This window comes from Sturnus vulgaris, chromosome 2 (genome assembly GCF_052056855.1).
Source record: "Sturnus vulgaris isolate bStuVul1 chromosome 2, bStuVul1.hap1, whole genome shotgun sequence".
Lineage (NCBI taxonomy): Eukaryota > Metazoa > Chordata > Aves > Passeriformes > Sturnidae > Sturnus > Sturnus vulgaris.
In genome coordinates this window covers 109,715,969-109,730,717 of record NC_142244.1, presented here as the reverse complement: position 1 = coordinate 109,730,717, position 14,749 = coordinate 109,715,969, and the positions used below count along the sequence as shown (strand labels likewise).

Sequence of the window (14,749 nt, the reverse complement as noted above, 5' to 3'; positions counted from 1 at the left end):
CATCCTAATTTCTAACAAAAATAAATAGCAAGAATTAAGAATATGAGGATATATACGTATTGTGAGATGGTCTTGCACCTCCTGAACATCCACATGTTTGTGTTTATCATTGTAGTAGAACAGTTAATAAATGTAAATAACCTTTTTTATTTTACTTTCTGTTTGAAAGGCAAACTGATGTGTATATTTGAGGGAAGATTGGTTACACATTCCCCAAGTTGCTCATTGCTCTTTGTTTGAATATCTGTTTGCACTTGTGTGTGCATTATGCATCTGGCAGCAGCTCAGCCGTACTTGACTTTAGCCTTCTGGTGGAACAGGGATCCTTGTTTGTGGTGCTAGCTCCAAGATGATGTTGGACAAGCTGCTCCCTGGGCAGGCCACAGCACACTGCAGCAGCAGCAGCTTGGGAGAGGGAAAGGCTGGGTATGGGCCAGTCCTGGCTGTGAGCTGATGATTCCTGTCCTTTGGTCCCTCCTGGGAGATGACCACGTCAGTTCTTCTCTGCAGCTTTGTCTGCAATGTACAATACCACATGTGTCATCTTATTACAAAACCCCTTTAACATGGTCCAGCACTCAGGTGCTGTCACCCAGCCCCATTGTGTGACACCCCCTGCACAGCCCCCCTCCATCCACCTGTTGAAAATTGGGGACCCCAACCCACCCCCCTGGGGCCACCAGCCCTGCTGCATCACCCCAGCAGAAGGACCAGCCTCCAAGTCCCCACATCCCTGCCCTTCCCAGCCAGGGGTACCACAGAGCTGTGGCCACCCCGTGGCTCAGCTCCCAGCCCCAGGCATGCACAAAGCCAGGCAGGTGCCCAGTGCCCAGGGCTGCACCTCCCCAGTGCCCCCAGCTGCTCTGGGCTGGCACAGTGAGCTGGACCCAGACTGCCCAGCCCAGCCCTGCCTCTCCCATGGGCAGTCCCCACATTCCCAGCCCAGGGGAGCTGCCCTGAGCTGTGTAAGAATAGAAACTAAACCTATGAAATTAGTCCTGAAGCGTTAAAGGGCCATGGCCATGCTGGGTGATTCATACATAAAGTGATTCTGACTGTGCACATTAGGTTTGCTGGCAGACACCTCAGTGCTCTGCAGAGATACATTTCTAACTGGGTTTCCTTCAATAGTTCAACTATAAGAATTTGGATTCAATGTGCTGGGTACATGTCTTCTTTACAAATATTCGAAAGAGTAAAACACCATTCACAGCAGAAAAAAAAAGCATGGTTGAATTAATATACAAGTTGTTCAGACTTGCTAATATATTTTAATCACGAACAGATCTGACTAAAAGCTTCCTTTTAACTCTGCAGGTAATTGAGGAATTTCACAAGAGAAGAATGACCTCTTACTGTGTTTTTCCTTTGTTTTTGTTGAGAGGAAAGATTCAAATGCTTCTTTCTAACTTCTCCAAATCTTTTTAGTCACTAACCCTTCGATCTAGTGCAATTATTTAAAACATTTTGGTGGAAATTCCTCTACAATTACAATGGTATATCAGAGCAGTTGCCTCATAGCTAACAGGTCAATCTGTAGATACACTTGAGGATTAAAATAATTAAAAAGCCCTTGACAAAATGTCATTCAAAAATAGGAATTTGTTGCAAATATTTTGAATGTGAATTTTACGCTTGCTGATAATCCCTGACAGTCAGTCCAGGACTATGAAATCTGACTTTCCCCACAGAGAAGAACTTGATGGCAAAAAACCCCAGTGGAGCCTTGCTCCAAGACTGGTCTTAAAAGATGCAGGTACTCGGCCTCCAGAGGTGCATGGTGGTCCCTGGATTTCCTGGGAGAGGCAATGTAAGAGTCCATAAATTCCAATCAATCACAGTGTGGCTCAGTAACGTGCAAACACGACTGGCTGGAATTGAATTGTGACTGCACACTGATGTCACACAGACAGGTGAGCAACAATGTACTGGTAAAAAATATCAGCTGCTCCTGGGCTGTGAGAGAGTGCAAGGATGGGAAAAGCCTTTAAAAGCCTTGCTACTTAACCTCATGTTAAAAAGGCCTCTGTAAATTCATGCGAACCTGAGCTGGCAAATACAATTCTAACAATTAGAATAGTACAGCTTCTCTACTCTTTTTGCTTTTCAGGGATTTAACCATTTCAGAAAATACCATACTTGTGTTTTGCCCCATTCTCAAGCTGCAGCACATCCAAGTTATCCAAAATCTTTATGCCACTCCAAGTTTTTTGCTTCTTTAACAACAGTTTCCTAAGCCCCAAAGGCTCAAGTTCCTTAACATTTGCTCTTTAGAATGATATTTTATTTCTTAGACAGTGAAAGTAAACTAAGTGCTATTTTACCAGCAAGATGAAGCAGAAGTGCTTGATCACTGGCTTGTTTTACTGCACCCTTTTACCAATTTGTTTATTTACTGGTTCTCTACTTAACACAATGCTGGGTCACTTTGATGAATGCCTTTGAATTTTCTGCTTCAAGTGTATGATACTCAGAGCAAGACATTGTAATTTTATTTGTGTTCAAATATTTGTTGTCTAACTTTATTATTAAGTCAATTACAGGACTACTATCTGCAATTTTTTTCACCTCTACTCATGTTCCTAAAACTAAACAAGTGAACTTACACCTATGCAAGAATGCAAGACTAGGAAAATGGAGAGTGAAACTGCTGTTTGTTTTTTTTTTTTTTTTTTTTTTTTGGTTGGTTGGTTGGTTGGTTGGTTGGTTTTGTTGTTGTTGTTTTTGACTGAAGAAAAAGCATTCTTTTAAACATAAAGAACAAACCGTAACTTATGCTTATAATCATGCTTATGCCACACATACAGTGATCTATTCTTTAACTCTTCCTCTGTAAATGGTAGCCCCAGCAGACATGCCAAACAACCATGAAGGACATGTATTCATTTAGATCAAATACAGCTCACACTAACATATAAGACTTTTTTCAGAAACTTTTAGGGGAATCAGGAATATTTATTACAAGAAGTGCAACTTTCTATACAACACACACAAGAAAGGAGAAAATAAAATTAAAAAAAAAAGCAAATACCCACAGTTTTCTGTTTTAAATAACTACTAAACTACTACAATGATGTTGAGAAGAATAGAATATGGGAGAAAAAACTTTCTTTGAGTTTGGAGACATTTTATTCTGGGTAATGATGAGGTCTCCCTGGAACTAAACCACTTCATTCATAGATTGAATGTTCCTTGGATGTGATGGGCAGTTTTGCCCAAGTGTAGATATATCTATACTAGATTATTTGTTAGTCACTATGATACTAATAGAAATAGCATAAAGATTTGGTGAAAAACACTTAAAAAATCCCCAAACTAAATAGACTATTTTATTGAAGTTGTAGGCGCAGCAGTGTTGGATACAGATTACTGTGTCAATTTAGTTTTGTTCCCAAGTTTCCAACACAGACAAAATTTCAAATACTCTTCCAAGAGACAAAATTTCAAATACTTTGGCTTTGGGAAAAGGTCCCTAATGGTCCCTAATTTTTATAAATTAAAAATGAGAAGTAGTTGTCAAAATATCTTTGAGGATAGGGACTAAAACATTTAAGCATTTACTGCACATGACAGTATAAGCCAAAAGATGCCTAATGATAGCTATAAAAATGTAATTAGGCATTACTTCACAATGTGCTTAAGTCTATGCATGAGGCACTGCTGATTGCCTTTGTAAATATGGTTATGAGTGCTGTAACTGAGAGGTTATTTTGCAACTTTTTAATACAGGATACATCATTGTGCAATAAATAATTCCTTTTGGCATTTACTTTTTGTTTAGTTTCAGTTACTTAAAGGCCTTTTTATTAAAGATTCAACATATATTTTTCTCCAGAATTAAGTACACCAAAAATCAAATCTAAAGTAAACATTTCACAGCACTGCTTTATATGTAAATCTTTCTAATACATCTTCAATTTTACAAACATCATAGCAGCAAAAAAAGGCAGAACAAAGGCATAACATGATCCATCACAAACTCATGAGGAAGCCCACGACAAGATTTCGTGCTGTTCACCAGTATTTGTGTTCCTAGGAGGTAAGCAGGTCACCAATTTAGTAAGTACTTATCAGCAAATAAGCTTTCAGGTTTTTCAGTGGATTTAGAGTGCTGACTTTCAGTTTTGCTTCAATAGATTATAAAACTAATTCTAAGATGAAACCCAAGCTTTTTAATCAGCTGTGACAAAAGCCTATATGCAGTTTTGAATAGCACTTCTGAAAGATGGAAATAAATTACCTCTTTATTTTCAATACCAGTAGAGCCTCATTTTCCATTTACACCATGTGATTCTTGTTAGCTGAGGGAGATGCCATAAATTAGTTAGGGCAGATGAAGTCTGTAGCACAACCATACTTCTTTTTTTGCTTCAAAGCCATCATTTTAAAGCATAAATTATCACAACGAAAGCTTTTATGTACTTTTCTGACTGTTTATTCATTTTGATTTACAGAATAATTAAAAGATAATATGAGAATCAAAATCCTACCTAGCCAAGAAAAGTGGTTTTAATATAGTATAGGTCATTCACTGTGGTTAGGATAAAGAACTTCTTTTTTCAGGGAGGATGGTGTTTTGGTAGACTTCTACAAACAGCTCCCTTACCTCGATTAATCAAGCTGTAGAAATATTTCCGATGCATCACAAATAGCCTGGCAGAGTCAGAATGTAACATGACCTCCTGGAAAAGGCATGCACCATTAAAAAAGATTTTAATCCAGAATGTTAAATTTTCTCCTAAAGTTTTAGACCTTTCTTGCCAGGGATTATGATTACTGACCCGAAAGTTGGGATATCTTCTCATATAGTCTTCTGGTCTATTTTAATATTTATTAAATTGTTTATATTAATGAAGATTGTGGATAAAGTCTAATTTTGAACAAGCAAATCCTTGTTTCAGCTTGTAGTTGATAACAAACAGCTGCCTTAACATGATTAGCAACAAGTCTGCCTTTAAACATGCAGCTAAAAAAAGATCAGTATATTTAAGTGGAATCAAACCATACAGATGCCTTTAAGGATAGATAATCTATCACTCAGAGCATCCATCCTCAGGCTCTGATCATGTTTGAGAGTCTGTTATTAAGTCAATAATTTGCTGAAATTGTCTTTTAATAATTGTCACTTACTCATTAAAATATATTGTTCATCCTAAAATGTAATTTCTAACTGAAGGCCCCCCTAGTATTTTTATTAACCAGTGTCAGCTTTTGATAAAAATCTAAACAAATAATTCCAGTAGCATACATTAAACACAAAGTGTGAGATTTTCCATGGTGACTATAAACTGAGTGAAACTTGTTTCCTGGGACAAGAATTGACTAGCAAGTCTTGCCAGTTCTTGTTTAGCATCATTGATCCTAACCATATTCTCTTCATCCTTAAGCAACAAACAATGATCTACATGCATACACACATATGAACCCCAGAGAACGACTTTAAAAGTTACATGTCAAATATTCACTATCAAAACCAGTCAATTACTCGTTGCTTGTCCTGTGTTTGTTTTGTTCTTTTTTCTTTTTTTTTTAAGCATATAATATGTAACTAAGTTTTGGAAATGGTAGTTTCCACTGAGTTTTAAAGAAGTGACATATTTCAAAATTCTCAGAGTGTGCTGAATGGAGGTTTTGCAGTGCTACAGGCCCCAGTGTGATCTAAGAGTTCATTGCATCTGAGCTTAAAACAGACATGTACTATTGCTGAAATCAGGGAGAATTTTAGATGCAGAGATTCTACGTTAGACAGTGTCACAAACCAACCTTGCCACTCTTTGGTAGTTGTGTGATGAAGACATTTACTGTGATATTTAGAGGCCTTGATAGAAAAGCCTCTTCACGAATAGAATAATTTTTCTGGGAAAGCGGTATACAAAACCCTTTTTTCCTCACTGATTAACATGATGGAATAACTTTATCAAAAGAATGTAATATATGTTGCTCTAGTGTCTTACCTTGATTTGGACTTCAGGAGTTTAAATACTTCAGGAAATTTTGTGATTAGATTAGCTTCCTGGAGACCAGATCTGTCTCAAACAAGATTCCTGTTTGTGGGGAAGCAAGACTCTTAAGCAGAATGATAATAATTGTAGTGCAGGAAAAGCAGGGAATTCTTGCTGGAGACTTTCTGAACTCAACCAACAGTGGTGCTGCAAACATACATATGTGTGTGTGTAGATATATATGTAGGTAGTGTTTGCAGAATTGGGATGCAGAGTTTTTACTTTTTAACCTTTACTTTTTCACCAAAATATGAGGTACTGAATACTAAGAGACTATGCCTGCTCATAAAGTCAATCAAATCTGTTAACATTTCTAGCATTGAAGTTGTGCATACAGTCTTGCTGGGTCTCTAAAACAAAGTAGAACGGATTCAGCATTTAAAAATGTGTTCTTAAATGCTGGATATAAGCATATATTCATATAAGATAGTGTTCTTCCTGTTGTCAGATCACAGTATTGAGATTTTGGCTACTGATACAGGCGGTCTGGAGTGACAAGTGTCAGTCATGAAATTTTTGTCTCTATCCTGATTACCTTCCTTCTACATTGCTGTTACGGAAGAACAGTGATCACAACTTGGCCAAAATGAGGTGAAATTATCTTCCCTCCATTTTGGCCTCAGGAAGAGACAGAAGAAGAGCTGGAATAAGAGGGAAGCAGCTATACTGTCTCCCCACACGGGTTGTAAAGACAGAACAGAACGTATGGGAGGCTCTGGATCAGCTGTTGAGAAGTGCATGAATCCTATTTTAAATTCTGCAATGCTGTGCATGTTATGGGGGAGGGGAAGGCGTGCGGGAACCTTCTCCAAGGCACCAGAGTGCAAAAAAACAAGTCAGCTGAAAAAGGAGAGGCAGAGGCCGAGAAACCAAGACATGGGGAGACAGACACGAATTACCGAATGTCTGGATTGCTGTGGGACTGGGAGAATCTAGCTGATAGCCTGGGAAAAACTGTGCAGTGGGCGATAACAGGGTACTAAACAGAATGGTAATATTGGAGGAGAAAATACAGGCTCTCCTCGCTAGCTGGTGTAACCCAGCCTGAAATTTGATCTCTAACAGGTTTCTAGCAAGAACCCCTGTGGTGGGAGCCAAAATTGCATCACTGGAAGTTTGTGAGAGTTGGCACACACCAGGGGCAACCAGAGGGAACTGAAAATGGGAATATGGACAAAAAAATATAACATCTCTCCCCTAAATAATCCAAGGACAATTTCATGCGTTTTCTGAGTAATGTTTTTTTAGTATTTAAGGCTGGCAATGCTTCATTCTTTCCCCACTCACTTTGTTGAAGTAATAAAAACTGATCATCACAAACAAACCTTAAAAATACTTTTGGAATTATCAGATTATGAAAAAAAACTCATCTACTTAATCTCTTAAAGCTGTTTATGAACAACAGGAGGGCAGAACCCAGCCACGAGACAGCCCCTGTGTGGAGGGTGTGTCCCGCTGCTTCCCATGGGGACAAGCTCCTTTCCTCAGAATCCCCCACACATGCCTTGCTGCCTGTAAATAGTTTTCCTCTTAATTGTTCATTGTCTCTGACCTGGTTTTCTTACCTAGTTCTATTCTTTTTGACTCTGTTATCTTCAAAAGAGTACATTTCTCCTGATATACTCTGGAATACATGAAGAGATGCAAGTCATTTACCTACACAAATACAAGTGAAGGCATACATCCTTTCTACACTTATCCTTCATTTCCCGTCCCTCTATATATGCTTATGAATTATCTATGAATTGGTGTTAAAGCTGAGAAGCAGCTAGGCTACATTTGAATTAAACGTGCTACATTGCTGTCCTATAAACGAGCAAAATCAGGTAATTCTCTGCTTGTCTGTATTTTAAGGTGCAATTTTTAAGACCTTGGATTTCTCTTGTACGGCGAGAGGGGGCTTAAATACATCCAAGAACACTTATTTCCTGTACCTGGTTACTTTCCCCATGAGGTGATGCAATCTTCTTAGGGGCCTGGAGAGATGAGGGAAACAGCATAAAAGGCAAGTCCCTGAAAGTTGGTGTGGAGCGAAAATTGAGGGGAAGGGAATAATGGTGGGCTGGTGGCAGCCATCCAAATTGACACTTAATGGAAGGTTGCAAGGAAGCAGTGCCAGCGGGAAGCGTTTTGTCCCTGGACTACAGTGAGAGGGGACAAAGATGCGCCTTTCCTGTATTAAACACAAGAGGAAATGTTTTCCTGTGTCCTGCTTTCCTGAGAACAGAGGAGGGATTTGACCAGGCTGCAGGTGCCACTCAGGTGGCTTTGGAGCAGCGCCACAGGACCAGGTATTCAGAACCTTCGCCCTTCGGAGGATGAGCTACAAAGGAGGGGGCAGCAGACAAACTCCAGCGCTTTGCGGTTTGCGGTGCGCTCCCCGCGCCAGGGCTCGCACCCAGCGGGGCAGACACGGGCACTGCCCGGGCAGGGCAGGGCAGAACTGGAGGGCACAGCCGGGCATTCCCCTGCTGCCCTGACCGCTCTGCCGGGGCACTGCGGGCTGCTCGGGGCGTGCGGCCGGGCGGATCCCCCCCCGAAAAGTTGGCACCCCTGGGCCGCTGCCAGGGACAGGGAGGCTCCGTCCCGCCCGCCCCCTCGCAGCCGCGGGCGGTGCCGCTCCTGCCCCGGGGGGAGCCCTGCTCGCTCCCTGCTCCTCTCCATCCATCTATCCATCCATCCATCCCCCGCGGGGGCGGGGGGCCGCAGCCGCCTCCCCAGCGCTATTTCAGGGCGGGCAGTGCCGCGCCGCACCTGGCCCGGCCCGGGCCCTCCAGCCTCGCTCCCCGCCTCCCTCGGCAGCTCCTGGGCCATGGCTGAGCCGGGACGCCTGGGCCCCGCTGCTGGCAGCGAAGCGGCGGCCGATGAGTTCCGCGATGTGATCCGCAGCCGCTCGGGTAGGAACCGCACACGCTCGGCTCCGCGCTCCCGCGGCGGGCGCGGCCCCAGCGCTCGGGGGTTCTGTTCGGCTTTTGCGGAATTACTTCTTGTGTTAGCTGAACTTCTCCTCTCGCCCTGCGGCGTAGAAAGGGCTCTCGCTGGGCGAATCGCGCATCTCGGCTCGTGTCCGTGTCCCAACAAATGAGTGTCACCGTGCGGGACCCCCGGGCGTCCCCTGCCTGCGGCTGTGCCTGTGCTGGCGGGCAGGTTGTTAAAGCTGTGAGTGGGAGCAGCTGTAACGCTCCCCCAGAGGATAAAGTTTCAGGCGCCTGGGCTTCTTTTCTTTTTTTTTTTTTTTTTTTTTTTTTTTTTTTGGTTAAAGTCCTGGAAAGAAACCAAATCCGTTGTAGTAAAGGTATTTATAGACCATTCAGCGTTTACTCATTTGCAGTGCAAGTGCATGTGGAGCTACAAGTTAAATTAACTCTTCTCAAGGCTATATGTGCTTGCCCAGTAAACAAGCCTTGATATAGTGATGTCATTAGACGGTTAAGTGACTTTTTACAAATTATCTCTCTTGTACCTGTAAAAAACAGCAACAAAACACTTGTCATGCATTGTGGAATAATTAGGGCTGCTATGGCAATTTCAATCTGCAAGTGTTTGGGTGGTAGTAAGTAGAACTTACGATTTCTGTGATAAATTTTGTGAATGTTTATTTTACTCAGGTAGTGTAAAGACACTCTTGCAGCAGTATTTGGTGTTTTCCCACTGAAGTCTCAGTGATGCAGTTCCTGAAGATCTCCTGGTTTTTTTCTGACGTTACCACTCTACTGTTTCTTCTCATAATAATTGCTTCTTCTTCAATTTGGCGTTTAAAAAGATGGATATTGCCTGTGGGTAATAGGAAGTGGTGAAGAGTTAGTTGGCTATTTGTTTAATTTTTTTTTTTTTTTCTCCCCAAAGACCTTCTTTTGGCTTCTGTGTCATATCTTTTAATTGGGTTTCTGCACCATGAGAATGTGAAAAAAGTATCTGGTGAGCTGTCTCCATAGTCATTCCTGGTTAGGCTGGTTGTGTTACCCCTTATAGCAGCACATGTTCCCTGTTCCATATTTAGCTCACTTACGGTTTAGGGGATATAAAATGCAAACTGAGTGCAACACAGAGAAAAGCCCCCTTCATTTAAAGGCCTGTCCTGTTAGTGTGAAATGAAGTATTTGGGCAGTTGCTGATTGGAGATGAGAGAACTTGAAGATTAAAAAAACAATCTTCAGTTGTGTAATTTTCAGGAACTGAAGTTGAAGGCAGTAACTTTACTGCTAAATGCTTACAACTCTGAACTGAGTGCTGCCTTCCTACATTTTTTTTTCCTATAGCTAGTAATTACTTTCAATGTTCAGTTTGATTTCCCACTTTAAAAATTCATAATTGAGAACAGACACTCTCTGAAAAGCTAGACAGGAAATGTTACCTGTGCATTTCCTAACTACCCCTTTTACTCTGTTTCACTTGGAAAGTCTGTTTCCAGATCAACTTCAGTGGCAATATGTTAGTTGCATCATTAGAAGTGTAACATCTCAAATGGCTCTAAAATGTTTTTCAAGTTTCCTGCTATAAAGTAGTTTTAGGATTTAGATGTTAGCAGTAGACACTGAACAAACACTTGTGCTTCTTAATTGGGCACAATTCCCTGGTGTATTATCTATGATGAATAAGAAACAGAATCAGTTTAAGAATTATAGAATTGCCCCAGATGTTTATAAGCCTTGAGAGATAAGGAAATTCAATTTCCATGGTAATATTCATCACAGGTATACTTTTTGTTTTGTGGTATACCCCACAGTGATCTCTTACTCAGCTTATCTTTTGTTGTTATTATCCAACTTTGAAATGCATTGCTTAAAATCTGACTGTGGACTTGGAGAGCAGTAATGAACAAAAAGCTAACACAGCTGTTGGCACAAGCAAACTTGAGAAGAACTTGATGGGATCTTGTTTACAAGCCTCATGATAGGTTCCTTTTGGGTTGGGGTTTTTCTGTAACCCATGATCTATGTAAGGCATTTCTGGAGTTGGGATTCTGTATTTGTTTGGACATGCATTCTCTAACAGATTTGGGTTGGAAGTTTTAGGAGAGGTTCTCGAGAGTGAAATGGTGGCACAGCATAATCATAAACACACCTTAAGTCTGTAGTGATGGTGAGCAAATGGAATTGTTCTCATATGGCACTATCTAGAAAAGGAGGCACTTAATACAGAAGAGATTTTGGGATCCAGTAAGGAAGATTTTGGTGACTGAACACGAAAATAGTGTAGCAACCTCATGGAGATTTAGGGCATCAGGTACAGGATGGGCTTTAAAAGAGATTATATCTCATTTGTTTTTCCACTATGTTTATATTAATTTCATGCTTCGGGGGGTTGCTGCTTTCCAGCAGCTCCTGGATAGGAAGTTTGACCTTTGACAGGTGCAGATCTGCTCTTCCCATGAAACCAGAAGAAAGATAGGTAGAATATGTTGCTGTATTTGCCATATAAAAATATTCTATACTTGCAGATTTAAGGTAATGTTCAAAAGCTCATAGCACCAATATTTTATTAAGATGAATGGCTGATGTAAATAACATTAATTTGGGCATCCTGCTGTCAGTTCTAAGTAAAATGATTGAAAAATGTAATGAGAATTAACTTTATGTAAGGATAAAATTTTAAAGTTTGTTAGCACAATTTACAGGAAAGCAGGCTCTGTCAAATACTCTTTACATACAAATTTTATTGATCAAGTGATTTCTTCAGTATGTTACAACACACACACACAAATAGCAGCACTAGCAGTAAAATACCTACTGAAGTGTTTAAAACACAAAAAACTGTTGTATTGCAGAAGTTACCATCAGGGAATTGTAACAAAATTGGGTTTTCCTTGTCGCATCTCCGTGGGGATAATTTCACACTCTGACACTAATTCATGATTTCTCACTCATACAGAATGGCTTGAGTTGCCTGAGCTTTGGAGAAGATTCACACATATGCAGAGCTTAGGAGTGAGGAATGTAAGCTGTGCTGCCACAGAGAGGGAAGAATTTAGTGGCCACTGCATGGGCTCTGTTCAGCATGTTCTTGTCACGTGATGACAAAGGGGTATGAGTTAGGAAAGTAAATTTTTGACTCTTGTATGTGGCATGGCTGATTCTACTATGAGAAATATGTTGGAAAATATCCATAAAACCGGAAATCCAAGGGGAATGTCTATGGAGCTTAGCCAATGATTTGTTTTAAGCCTTTTACGAGATGTTGCAGAAGTAACTTTATTACTTTGAGTATATTCATGGCCAGAGAATCCTGGATGCTGAATGCCTACTAAGGGGGGGAGCAATAAGGAAGGAGAAGTCAAAGCTAATAATTTTATTTAAAATACGTAATATCTTGCACAGAGAAGATGGTTGACCCCTGCGGATCGATCCTCCATATCTAGAGGTGTTTGGTCCAGCATTGAGTACTTTTTTGTAAGGTTAGCTTTATTAAAATGCAGGTAACTGGCTTCAGCCTGTTGTAAAACATCAGTCGAGCCATTTATCTTATGGGCCCTTCTGGCCACGATGGTATTCATTTGTGTCTGCCTGGCTCTTCAAATTAAAGCTTGTCATGCAAATTGGCCTTCCCCAGACCTGATGGACTACCCTGTTTCTTTCTGGTTTGAGGCTGAGCATACTCCTTTTGCTGTATGCAGGGGCACTGGCAGTTCTTAAAATACTGGTGGTAAACCAGAATCCATGCAGGTCTTGAGCTCAGATTGCTCCAGAGAGCTGTTGAGATGGTATTAGCAAAGAGACAGTGTAAAACAACTGCAAGTGTGGATGTTACAAGCTACAGTCACTTTCCAAACCACTAATAAGCATGCCAGTCTAGTAAGTGTGGATCTCTAATGGACTTGATGTCATGTTTGTTGAATGCATGGAGACCATGCCTTGGGAAATGGATGTTGCAGAGCTTAATAAAACTTCTCTTTGTGATTTAATTTCTCTGAAGAACATGTGGTTTCCATTTCTCAGAATGTCTTTCCTGGCTGTACAGTGAAATAACACCATCAAGTCTTAAATGCATTTGCATGCTTGCTATGTTGAAAGAACACTTAAAAAAAAAAAAAAGTAAATGCAACCTAAAGCTGAGAGTGAGAGGTTTTATGCAGTAAAAAGAAATCTGCATGCCATAAATACTCTCTCATAAATTTAATGAAGATTTAGATTTTATTACTGTTTCAGAACTTAGTAACTGTAGTCATGATTAGCAACACAAAAACCTCTAATTTCTTCAGTTCATATGCAGCCTTCAGAAAAGTGCTTAAGACCTCATTTGTTCTGAACTTACAGCACAAAATTATGCAGATCTGGAGTAAGCTGCTGTTTTAACTTGGTGACTTCTTAGATAAATGATTTGGTGTGGTTTAGGGTTTGCATGAGGACTTTATCTCACCCAGATTGCCTTCTGTTGAGTTACATGACTTGAAATTCTGACTAGAAGACAATTATTTTGTTCTTTATATGCAGCACAACAAAGCAATTATTAGAAATTGGCACTAAGCAGCGTTAACTGAGTTTCCAGGATATATACTTGCTTTTCTTTTGTACTTAATTGCCATTAAAAGGTAGAGCTACAACATGTAATGGTGATAAAAGCAATTAAATAGACTTATAATGGTGGTTCTCCTTTTTTTTTTTTTTTTCCCCTCTTCTTTGCTTCATCTGCCCTCCCCGAGCTTCATCGATGTGTGAACTGTAAGTGACCAGAACTGTTAGTGCATATCCCAACCTGGATAATTTGAGCGGGGGCTTCTCCCCCATTCTCCCCCAAGCATCCAGAGACCCGAGAGAGTTGCCTGGGTGGCTCAGTGCACAGGGAGCAGCTCAGGATGTGCTCTGCCTGCTCGGCTGAAGTCGCCCTCCACACAGTGATGGCCGGGGGGTGTTAGCCCTGAGAAAACAAATGTCCTGACAACTGTATGTGCGTAACAAAGTCTGTACGTGAATCCGAGGGGATCGCCGAGGACAGGAGCCTCATCTGCCAGCAGGCTGTGCTGGGCAGGGCATTGCTCCCATGCCAGGGATGCTGGCATGCCCGGGGCTGGCACAGAGTGTCCCCTGTGCCCAGGACACCCTGCTGCCCGGGGTGACACCGCATTCCCGGAGAGCTGTAAGGCACGAGCGAGCGCATCCCGGCTCCTGTGGCGCAGGTGTGGCACAGGTGTGGCATTGCTGCCCCGGCTGCAGTCCTTGGATTCCCGTCAGAAATAAAGGGAATGCCTCCACGGCTGCTGGAGTGGGGACTTGGCTGTGATGAATCACAACTGGGGACTTGTACGTGGTGTCGCTATTCCTCAAGTGCAGCGCGTGGGAGGAATTGTAGTGTTGCAGTACAGCAGAAGGGACTCCGTTTCTTAATGCAAAAAAAACCCAATTCTTTATTCACATAACTCATTTTTATACAGTTTTCACAGACCTCGTGTTTAGCTCCGATTGGCTTGTAGTTTTCTTGCCACTCAATTAATTGGTTAGTAAATGGCATTTTGCCCGTTTATCAAATCTCTCTATTCTTGGATTGTTTACGTGTCTTCTTCACGGATTCTCATGGGATAGATTTATTGTTTATGCAGGTGAAAACAATTTTTTTACTAGAACAGGTTGTTGTGTTAACGGCCTCTCATTCCTTTGATTCTTTCTTCTGGGAACTTACAGGCTACTAGTTGGTAATTCAGCAGAGCAAGGCTGATTTTTATAAGGCCTTTGTTTAATAATATATTTACCTGTATGCAACATTGTGGCTCTTGTCCAAAATGGCTTTAGGGGCTGAGTGAAGCTACTGCATAA

General features: G+C 41.3%; 1 protein-coding gene across 1 annotated transcript in view; it reads left to right on the top strand.

Annotated features, from left to right (window-relative positions):
- Positions 1-8,631: 8,631 nt before the first annotated feature.
- Positions 8,632-14,749, top strand: part of DMD (dystrophin) — a 1,142,416-nt gene continuing 1,136,298 nt past the window's right edge. Inside the window, exon 1 of the mRNA XM_088160350.1 lies at positions 8,632-8,899. Within this exon, the coding sequence (XP_088016476.1) occupies positions 8,815-8,899 (85 nt within the window). The 5' untranslated portion in view covers positions 8,632-8,814. The remainder of the gene's footprint in view (positions 8,900-14,749) is intronic.